This window comes from Nycticebus coucang, chromosome 19 (assembly GCF_027406575.1).
Source record: "Nycticebus coucang isolate mNycCou1 chromosome 19, mNycCou1.pri, whole genome shotgun sequence".
NCBI lineage: Eukaryota > Metazoa > Chordata > Mammalia > Primates > Lorisidae > Nycticebus > Nycticebus coucang.
The window spans coordinates 27254545-27265416 of NC_069798.1; the positions used below are offsets into that span (position 1 = coordinate 27254545).

The window sequence follows — 10872 nt, forward strand, 5'->3', positions numbered from 1 at the left end:
CCTGAATTCCTGGCCACAGAATTGTAATAAAACATCTGCTATTTTTAGTCACTAAGTCTTGGAGTGGTTTTATAATGCAGCAGTAGGCAATTGAAAAAAAGTAATATTATTTGTTTTCTTGCTTTGTAAAATTGCTATAGTCATTTCATAATGATTAAGAACACCAATAACTCTGAATAGTAATGAACATATTTTTCCAAATGCAGAACTTTTGGACCACTCAAGTGGCTGTAACAAACTGGTCAACACACGGAAGTGGTCAACATAAGGAACTAGGCCTACTGTACTGATACATATACCTGGTGCATGTTTGGTCTATGAAAATTTGCTCACCTTAAGGAAATGGTCAATGTAGGGAGCTGGTCAAGGTAGGGAAGTGGTCAACTGTGGAAGTCTACGGTGTTTAAGTCTTAGCTTGCAAAGGGGAACCTAACTTGCTTCTATTTATATATCGCCTTAGTATCCTATGCACTAACATTTTAAAAATAATTAAATACAAATACATGGGGAAATATTTTGTAATACATGAGTTGATACCCGTAACAAGTAAAAGCTTCTCACAAAAAATAAATACTAACGTTGATTTTAAAAGCGAGAAAAGTGGGGGCAGCGTCTGTGGCTCAGTGGGTAGGGCACCGGCCCCATATACGGGTTCGAACCCGGCCCTGGCCAAATTGCAACAAAAAAATAGCCGGGCGTTGCAGCAGGCGCCTGTAGTCCCAGCTACTCAGGAGGCAGAGGCAAGGGAATCACCTAAGCCCAGGAGTCGAAGATTGCTGTGAGCTGTCACGACACAGCACTCTACCGAGGGCAACAAAGTGAGACTCTGTCTCTAAAATAAATACATAAAGAAAAAGAGAAAAGCCACTTCTCGTAGTCAATAAACATGAGGAAGATCACTAAGTTAAAACCATAGGCATCACTTTGCGTCTATTAATAGCCGAAGAAAAGCATAGTAAGACTTCATGCCAGCTAGGCCCCGGTAAAAAATAGGAAAACCCGGGCGGCGCCTGTGGCTCAACGGAGTAGGGCCCCCGCCCCATATGCCGGAGGTGGCGCGGGTCAAATCCAGCCCCGCCAAAAACTGCAAAAATAAAAAAAGGACAACCCTGCCTTAGAGGTCCGGAATCTGGGGCACGATAATGTCCTGTAACTACGGGGACTTCAGGGGCCCTGGTCACTAGCTGACTGACTTCGGATAATGTTTAGGGCTGTAAAATAGGTACAGTTACTGCACAAAACTGTTCTCAAATGATATGCAGAGAAGAGCATTATAAGTCACTGCTAATCTTTGTCCAGCCTGTTTGTCCGTGCATTTACTTTTGTCGGAGATGTTGAAAATAGAACTGGAACTACAAGAAAACCTGAATACTTTCCTTGGAAATTGGTTGTGCAAACAGGCAGGAATGACGCGACACCCAGAAAGCTGGGTAGAAGAAGGCCAGAGGGGGCGGCGACGCTACCCTCCGAGCCGCAGCCCACAGGTCTCCCTTCTCTGAGCGTCGCGGTTCCGCCGGACGCGCGGCCACAGAGGGAAGGGGGCGGGGGGGGGTAGGAAGGATAGAACTCAAGCGCTGATTGGCTACCTAAGAGCAAGGGGCGGGCAGACACAGGCTCCAGAGGGCACGAGAGCGGAAGACCGTGTGACTTCCGGTCTTTGTGGCTCGCCGCTCGGGGTCAGCTGCTTGTTCGCTGGCGACTTCTGGGCTTCGCGGTGAGAGATTCGGGCACCCAGGAGGGAGGGCGGGGAGGTCGCGCGGCCCGGGCGGGGCGGGGTGGAGGAGCCCGGCCTTCAGGCCCCTTGCTTTCCACTGGAAAGGCGCAGTTCTTCCCTGACTCCCGTGACTTCGCAAATCCTGTGATTCAACCACAGTTTTGAAAATAGAAAGGTTAGTTAATGCAGCCGGGCTGGTTAATGAAGCACATATTTGTAGCCTAAATATTCCATTTAACCTTTTAAGTTAACCGTAGTGCCTTGGTGTTAAATTTTATTCATCTGCCTTCGAGAACATAAACTCTGTATCAATATCCTCCCACCGTAAAATCAGTGCGTGTTTGGTCTGTATCGCAAAATTTACTACATAATTATTTGTTACCGTATTCCACTTAAAAAAATTTTAACTCCCAGGATATTTTAAGCTTTTTGAGAGCTGAAATTGACCTTTTTGCTTCTGTTGTGCTTAATGATGTCTAACATGTTTTTGAAAACATGGGCAAGCATTTTATAAATACTTCTTGGTTAATTCCTCAGTAGACTCATTTATTCACAAGCAAAATCTTAACCTAATGGTCAACTGGGGACAGATTCCGATAGTTAAGTGCCTCAGTTTGTGGATGGAATTGGGTGAACCCTAAATGTGATCAAATGACAAACATCCCACAATGTTTTTATTTAAATAGCTCATGTTTAATGTGAATTTTATTACTATCTTAAATGAAAATCAACATTACTTGCTGTTGATAAAAGGTGACTGAAAATAAATGTTTAAAATAGCATTATTAAGTTCTACCTAAATACTTACCTTGGAAGTATGAAACCTATTTTACTGAAAATGGGCCAGGGAAGTAGTTCATGCTTTTAATTCCACTCATTTGGGAAAAGAAGGCAGGAAAATTGCTTGAGGCCAGAAGTTTGAGGTTATGGTGCGCCATCACTGTGCCACTATACTTCACCCCAGGTACAGAGTAAGACCCATTCTCTACAAAAATAAATACATAAAAGGGAGTTCATCAAGTTTTACATACATGCTAAAGACTAAAGTTTTTTTCCTTGATGCAATCTGATTGAAAGAATTGAAAAGGAAATGATTTTATCACTAAGTAGCTTGATGTTAATATTGTACTCTTCTAAAATAATTTTTTCTAACAGCGGTAGGAATTCTACATAATGGGAGACACCGAATGAGGTAAATGATTTTTAGTTTTTCATTTGATTACTGTTTGATTTCATTATAACCTCAAACCTGCTCCCTTTCATTGTGTTACTGGAGTGACTGATCTTATTACCAGTTCTTAGAGATTGTTTTCGCTGCTATAAGTTAACAGTGGTTTTGTTTGTTTAATGTATATCTTCAGGAAAGAAGAGATTGCTCACGCTTCTGAAGCACAGAACCCAGATGTACTAAGCTTTTGGCTAAGCTGCTTTAGCCCAGAATGGCTATGGAATCCAGAACAGTTTCAACCCAGGATCTTCAGGAACATGACCTAATTCTAGTGAAAATAGAAGAGGGTGTTTCCTGGGATCCAAAATTTAAACAGAATGGGAGTACCCAATCCTGCCAAGAATTATTTCGCCAGCAATTCAGAAAGTTTTGCTACCAGGAGACACCTGGGCCCCGGGAAGCTCTGGGCCGACTCCAGGAGCTTTGCTATCAATGGCTAATGCCAGAGTTGCACACAAAGGAGCAGATTCTAGAACTACTGATCTTGGAGCAGTTCCTGAGCATCCTGCCTGAGGAACTGCAGATCTGGGTGCAGCAGCATAATCCACAAAGTGGCGAGGAAGCTGTGACCCTTTTGGAGGATTTGGAGAGGGAGTTTGATGATCCAGGGCCGCAGGTGGGAGCAGAGAGAAATGATGTGCTATAGGAATTTGTAGACTGGAGCATGAGGTATCATGCTAACAGGGGTGAAGATTTGTTTGTCTCTTCTGAACCTTAATCCTGAAGTGACTGATAGGGCTATGCCTGTTTGTAACCTTAAATGGTCTTTTTTTCCTATCCTTCATCTCTGGGGATGTCCTTGTTGACCTCTGAATTTTTTTTTTTTTTTTTGAGGCAGAGTGTCATTATGTCACCCTCAGTAGAGTGCTGTGGCATCACAGCTTATAGCAACCTCCAACTCTTGGGCTTAAGCGATTCTCTTGCCTCAGCCTCCCTAGTAGCTGGGACTGCAGGCGCCTGCCACAATGCCCAGCTATTTTTTGTTGCAGTTGTCACTGTTGTTTAGCTGGCCTGGGCTGGGTTCGAACCCACCAGCCTCAGTTTGGCTGGCGCCATAACCACTGTGCTATGAGCGCCGAGCCCCTCTTTGAGACTTTCAGTTTTGCTAGGGATTTTCTCACGAAACTAATCATATTTTACTGATTTCAGGTCCCAGCTGGTCTACATGGAACAGCAATGCCATGGAAGGATTTAACATATCATGGCGCATCCCAAGAGTTGGCAAACATCCAACTCCAGCCTTTAAGGACACAGCTGAAATCCTGGAAACCTTGCCTTTCCCCTAAAAGTGGTGAGAAACAAACTTGTCTGGGAACTTTTATCGGTTACACTTCTGTTTTTAAGGATACAGAATTAATTGCATTTTATAAACATGCCCCTTATGTGAGCGTCCATTTTATTCTAAACCAGAGGTGTTTACTTTGTATTTAGCAACCCCCATGAACTGCAGTCAGCCCTCCCATCACCTTCCCTGTCATTCATTGATTTATTCTGTCATTTCATAATAACTTTACAGGGTGCTAATACATGTCTAGTACAGTGGTAGGCCCTGGGTATCTACATTCAAAGAGCTTTCAGGTATAATTAGGTGATAGACAAGCAAAAAGGTAGTCGCAATATAGTGTAATAAGTTGTAGAATGAAAGTAGGAACTGGGTACCGTGGGAGCACATATAAGGGCACTTAAGCCAATCTTGAAAGTTCCAGGAACACTTTCTATAAGAAGAGATAGCTAAGCTAAGACTTGAATTATGAGTAGGAAAAAATCAAGTAAATACATGGGATGAGGAGTGACCAAAGTCCTGAAGGTGAGAGAATAGAACTGAAGATTACACGTAGTTGCATTTAACTTGAATGGAGAATTGATGGGGGAGGAGTGGTTAGAGATGAACTAGAAAGGAAAATGGGATCCAAAGTGTGAAAACCTGTGTGTCTTCCTAATTTATTGGTACAGTCTCTTGAGTGCAGTGTGATACAATTGAGGGATTTCGGACTAGGGAGTGATAAAGATTTGTGGTTTAAAACTTAGCTGCAAAGTAGAAAATGGATTTGAGGAAAGCAAGAGTAAAATCTTACCGGAAACTACTGTAATCCAAGTGTCCATGGTGAGTAAATCAATGTTAGGATGGAGGTGGAGAAGATACTTTTGTTCATCAGCATTAGAACTGCATTGCAGTAGTTGGTAATGGTTATAAATGGAGCATGAGGAAGGGGAGTTGAAGTTGATACTCTACTCAGGTATCAGTCTTGAACAACCTGTTTAATGTAAATACAAATGGTGAAAAGCAATACCTGTGATGATGTGTTTAGTTTGGGACATTTCTGTGCATGTGAAATGTCCACTAGTTGGATATAAGAGACTGGATGTGAGAGTCCGGAACTTAATAGTCTTGGAATAGAATTGAGGATCTGGGGAGACATTAGCATATAATAGTAATGAAGCCTGCCCAGTTTGTAGAGGATATGTAAGAGCCTAGAACAGTATCTGGGGGAACCAAGTTTGAGTGACTAGCCTTAGAATCTTAAGAAGAAACTGCCACAGAAATCAGGCTAAGATACCCTAGAAGAGAATGTCTCTAAAAGGAATGTGTGGTCCTCAGTGTCAGCTGTGGAGAGGTCAGCTAAATAAGATCTAGAAAGTACCCACGGGATTAACAGCTGTGAAGTTGGTGACGTTGACGAGAGTAATATTAGTGGATGTGGTGACGATTGAAGGGAAGGATAAGACAGAAACCAGATTTGCAGAATGGGGATGAGTACAGACAACCCCCCCCCTTTTTTAATTTAAGATTAATATGAGGGTACAAACAGTTCAGATAGCCCCTTTCAAGAACTTTATGGGAGTGAAGGGAGGTTGCTTGAGGGAGATGTGTAGGCAAGGGGAACTTTATTTTAAATTAAAGATGAGAGACTTGAGCTTATTTAAATGTTGAAGAACAAGAGTCAGTGGAGGGAAAAAAATTTCAAAATTAAATCTACAAAGAAAAACATGGGAAAAGGTTGAAAATAGTAGAAAGGAAATAGTGAATGATCTATTGAATGATAATTGATGTCTCAGAGGTGGTGGGAAAGTATGAAATTCAAAGTGTAGATATAGGCTTTAACATCAGAAAAGAGGCCCTAGTTTGACCAGTTAAAGAAAAGGTGCAGGAGGACAGTGATGCTTTGGAAGGTAGAAGCTTCTCGTTTCTGTCATGTAGAAAGTTGAGTATTGAGAGTGACAGGAGACATGTAAAATTGGTTTTTTGGTGTTTGTCATTTCAGGTTGTGAGAACAATGAAACAGCACCAAAGGAGGACATTTCAGGAGAAAAATCACAGGGACTCCCTGGGGAAACTTCATTTGGAAGAGTTAGTGGACATGAAAGCAGTTTAGAATGGAAGCAAGGAAGTGCTACAGGGGAGAAATTAAGAACATCCCCTTCCCAAGTGGGCAGTTGTAGTCAGGTGATCTTCACACACAAATCTCTAGGACAGAGAGCCCAAGATGCCGATCCTACAAGATGCCTGATTCTAACTACTACAAAGTCTGTGAGATGTCAGAAGGTTCCTCCAGAAGAGAGACCTTACAGATGTGATGTATGTGAGCACAGCTTTAAGCAGTATTCCTCTCTAACACAACATCAGAGAATCCATACTGGAGAAAAACCATATAAGTGTAACCAGTGTGGGAAGGCCTTTAGTTTGAGGTCATATCTTATTATTCATCAGAGAATTCATAGTGGTGAAAAAGCATATGAATGTAGTGAATGTGGGAAAGCTTTCAATCAGAGTTCAGCCCTCATTAGACATCGGAAAATCCATACTGGTGAGAAAGCTTGTAAATGTAACGAGTGTGGCAAAGCATTCAGCCAAAGTTCCTATCTAATTATACATCAAAGAATTCACACTGGTGAGAAACCTTATGAATGTAATGAGTGTGGGAAAACCTTTAGCCAGAGCTCAAAACTTATTAGACATCAGCGAATTCATACAGGGGAGAGACCCTATGAATGTAACGAATGTGGAAAAGCTTTCAGGCAAAGCTCAGAGCTGATTACCCATCAGAGAATACATAGCGGAGAGAAGCCCTATGAATGTAGTGAATGTGGAAAAGCCTTCAGTTTGAGTTCAAACCTTATCAGACACCAGAGAATTCATAGTGGAGAGGAACCTTATCAGTGTAATGAATGTGGCAAAACCTTCAAAAGGAGCTCGGCTCTTATTCAGCATCAGAGAATTCATTCTGGGGATGAAACTTACATATGTAATGAATGTGGGAAGGCATTCAGGCACAGATCAGTTCTCCTGCGCCATCAAAGAGTTCACACTGTAAAGTAGCTTGTGAATATTGTAAATACTTCACATTTTTATCTTTGTTAAGTCAAAAGAGTTTATTTTGGAGCAAGACTTCATTAAGGTTGTAAACTACTAGGACTTGAGAGTCAGTCTGATTTGGTTGGTGGAGCATTTCCCCAGTGCTAATGTAAAAATTGCCCTTTAAAAATCTGATGAATGATCAGGAGAATCATTACTTCAGCTTTTCTCTTGCCATCAGGAATACTCAGGAAATATGAACAGTGGGATTGTTACATTGAAACCTCGTTTTGTTTTGTTTTTTTTTTTAATGGGAATATCATGAAAAGCGACACAGACTCTTGTCACTGCATTTGATGGTCAGTGTGTCAGATTGTGGGGATGGTGTGGACAGCATGAGGAACTTTTGTCTCGGGAATGTAAAAAATTTTACTAAGCCAATAAAGAACAGTGACAGGGCAGCAAGAATGGTGGGGAAATGTTTTCATCAATGATTTGTTACGCCCAGGGCAGGCCAGAAATTAGATGGCTTAAGACAAAGTATCAGTTAATTTATCTAACAGTTAAATTTTGAATATCTACTGTGCCCGCCAGGGAGTAGGGATATGATCGAAACAAGTCTCTACAGTCTAATGGACAAGGCAGCCAAACAGGCAGGGACACTGTTGTGGTCAGTGCCATGTAACCTTAAGAAGCACCCAGCTCAACTGTGGTTGAAGACATGGGGAGGTAACCTGAAGGAGTAGGACTAAGTGCAGTGGGTAGATTAGGGAAGAATGTTCCCAGTAGAAGGAGCAACAGACAAAGGCCAGGAAGAAAGTGTACATTCTTGTTGATTTTCCTTTGAAGTAGGGTTCTGTCTGTAAGAGAAACATGGGTGTGGCCAGACTCAGTGCTGAAAGGCATATATGCCAGCGGAGAAATTTCTGTTAATAAAACTGGAACCCTTTGACCACAAAGTGGTTAGGAGCTTTATCTTGGTCAGGGTGACACCAAGGAAAGGACTAATAATTTCCTTGCCTAATCTGTACAATAGCCTAGAACGTCCATGGGGATAGTGATGGGATTGGAGTGAGAAAGAGCCGGCTTAGATGTTAAGAGATTGTTAAAGTTCTAAGTCTTGTTCCAGATACAAAGACTCTCCTAATGACAGAGTTAAAGCTGCTGTCAGATTCTTTCTAATCCCCAAGGCTCTGGGTCAGAAGTTACATCCTTGGTTTCAGGAGCTGTATCCCCACAGGTCCTAGCACATTCCCTTGGGTTCAGGTGCTCAAAAGTTTATTGTTTGCCCTGTCTGTAACATTATCCAGGCACTTTGCATATGTTCAGTTTTGTGTTAATGTTACAAATATTTCACTGTTAATCTTTTGCAAATTTTGTTAAGATGATAAAAAGAAATGACAGAAACTGATGGTCATGGTCAGTTAAGATTTCTCCTTTTCTGTGGGCTCCCCAGGCAGAGCATCCTTAGGAGGGTGCTAAACACAAAATGGAAAGTTGTCATTTAAAAGACTGTATTAGGTTAGAAGAAAAACACAAAACTGTATGGACATGTAGTATCCTGTGCATAGGAAAACAATTTTCATGAAAATCAAAAGAAGCAAAGAGAATAATTCTCCTGTTGAGATACATCAGGTGGGCATGTGCTAACAAGTAAGAATGTCAAGAGGGCTAAAATACCCCTCAAAAGAAAGGAATGGAATCATTTGGAATTAATGGTAAAATTTAACAAAATAATTTGGTAAGAGCTACTCAACTTTTGTTTTCTTCCTTTTCCACAGAGAAAGACCCAAACAAACTGAAAGTAGGTCATTAAGGAGGAATTGATACAATATTGAGAAAAACTAAGAGCATTTTTGCATATCTCTGTAAGAAATGTAATGTGTACCTGTTAAGGGCTTTGTCTATATGTATCAGTTATTTCTCACTATAGATAAGTAAATAAGAGCTAGCGGACATACAGGTAAGAAATGGTAATGTTAGACTTTGAACCCAGAAAGTAGAAGCCCAGAGCCCTATTGTACTGGTTTCCCAAGGAAAAGTTACAGTAGAAAAGAATGGTACTTAAATAGGCAAATCACAAAAGAATAAATGCCAACAAGTAACAATTGTTCCTCTTCACTAGAGTAAAAATGTATATTAAGGCAAGAGTTGAGATGGTACTTCTTTTCCTCATAAAACTGACAAAGATTCAGGGAAATTGGGACTTTAATGCTGCTGGTGAGATACAAATACATACTATCTCTGGCAATCAGTACCAGAAGCCTTAAGCTTTGCCTTTTGACTGAAATTCTACCTGGAAATGTATACGTATGAAGAAACCATTGTGAATATACACAAAATCTTTTCAAACTTAATGATTAATATTAAATGAAGCATTCATGATAAGTAAAATTATCAAATATGTACTTTTCTGTGGGCTCCTCAGGCAGCCCATGTAAAATATATATTTATGCACTAAAAATATTCAAAATAGATAATTCAAGGTGTTATGTGTAGTACTAGTTATCTCTGGGTACTAAGGTTAATTTTTTCTTGTGCTTTTCTGTGTTGTCCAAATTTTTCTGTAGTAAATATCTAACAGTCTTAAAGTTAGGAAGAGTGAATGGAAGCCCAGGACAGTTGAGAAAATACTAAGAAAAGCACTTACTTTGCAATAACATCTCTGTCCCTTTGAAGTCTCAGGATGGTGGCTAGCTTGTTAACTTTGATCCCTGATTTCATCACCGGTGAAATGATAACAGTAGACTTATCCATCTCATACATGGTGTACAAAAATGTCTAAAAATTATACATCCCAGTGCAAAAAGAAGTTATACACCTTAAAGAGGTTTACAGTTGAGAAAAGCAGTAGTTTTGAAATGGAGACCTTCAGTAGAGCTTTCCTTGAATTCTGCATATGTAAGTAGCCTCTAACCTTAGAGGATCCTCACTTTAAAGGATCTCAAGTAGATGATCTCTTATGGTCAAAGTGTCAACATTTTGTTTTTATGAAATGGACAGGGCACCAATATAAGGTCATGTCAAAGGCAATTTGTCTTCATCAGCCTTGCCTGAAAGAAAAGCAATTCCTAATTTTGCATTCTGCTCAGGGCTGGGGTAACAATGTCTGCTGTAAACGCTTCTTACATGGATTAAAAAGGCGATGTGCAATTTAGACATAGTGCTCAATAGCAGCTTCCTACCTCTCTCTTCCTCCCTAATGGTTTCTCCAAGCTCGTGTTTATATTGAGGAACTGATGGATGAGAAGGGGAAGGTCATGGCAGGTTCCTTGCCCAGTCCACAGGCCTACGCTTGGTCCTCTGCAGTTAGCACTGGGGATTTCTGACTGGTGCGTACAATACCCCACCACCAACGGGAAGGAAGAATCCTAAGTCTGGTGTATGTTGGGTATGTATCTGTTTAGACTGGTGCCCCACCCCTGGGCTGTGCAGGAACAGGGCTGTTAGGAACAGGGCCACACAGCAGGAGGTGAGCAGGTGAAGCTTCGGCTGTGCTCACAGCTGCTTCCCATCACTCACGCCCTCGCCTGAGCTTCACCTCCCGTCAGATATCCTTCCCTGAACCCTTCTGTGGAAAACTCTTCCATGAAGCCAGCCCCTATCCCCATTGCTAGCTTCCCCACCTGATCTCTG

At 41.3% G+C, this 10872-nt stretch overlaps 1 protein-coding gene and 1 pseudogene across 4 annotated transcripts; one reads left to right on the plus strand and one right to left on the minus strand.

The window, feature by feature from the left end:
* Positions 1–10872, minus strand: part of LOC128571665 (josephin-1-like) — a 50442-nt pseudogene that overhangs the window by 16492 nt on the left and 23078 nt on the right.
* ZNF397 (zinc finger protein 397) lies at positions 931–10485 on the plus strand. 4 transcript variants are annotated; one of them, XM_053571282.1, is made up of 5 exons: positions 931–1714; positions 2870–2906; positions 3076–3558; positions 4092–4233; positions 6206–10485. In XM_053571282.1, exons 3-5 carry the CDS (start codon positions 3154–3156, stop codon positions 7258–7260), a joined length of 1602 nt encoding a protein of 533 aa, XP_053427257.1. In that variant the 5' UTR covers positions 931–1714; positions 2870–2906; positions 3076–3153; the 3' UTR covers positions 7261–10485. The 4 variants fall into 4 exon arrangements, with proteins under 4 accessions (XP_053427257.1, XP_053427254.1, XP_053427258.1 ...); XM_053571283.1 differs by lacking the exon at positions 931–1714 and adding an exon at positions 1731–1889; XM_053571279.1 differs by lacking the exon at positions 2870–2906.

What these genes read in the sequence shown, in the direction of transcription:
- ZNF397 (XM_053571282.1), top strand. Translation starts at nt 3,154, where the DNA reads ATGGCTATGGAATCCAGAACAGTTTCAACCCAGGATCTTCAGGAACAT. An exon ending in TTGATGATCCAGGGCCGCAG is followed by an intron (nt 3,559 to 4,091) that starts GTGGGAGCAGAG and finishes TACTGATTTCAG; the next exon opens with GTCCCAGCTGGTCTACATGG. An exon ending in TTGCCTTTCCCCTAAAAGTG is followed by an intron (nt 4,234 to 6,205) that starts GTGAGAAACAAA and finishes TTGTCATTTCAG; the next exon opens with GTTGTGAGAACAATGAAACA.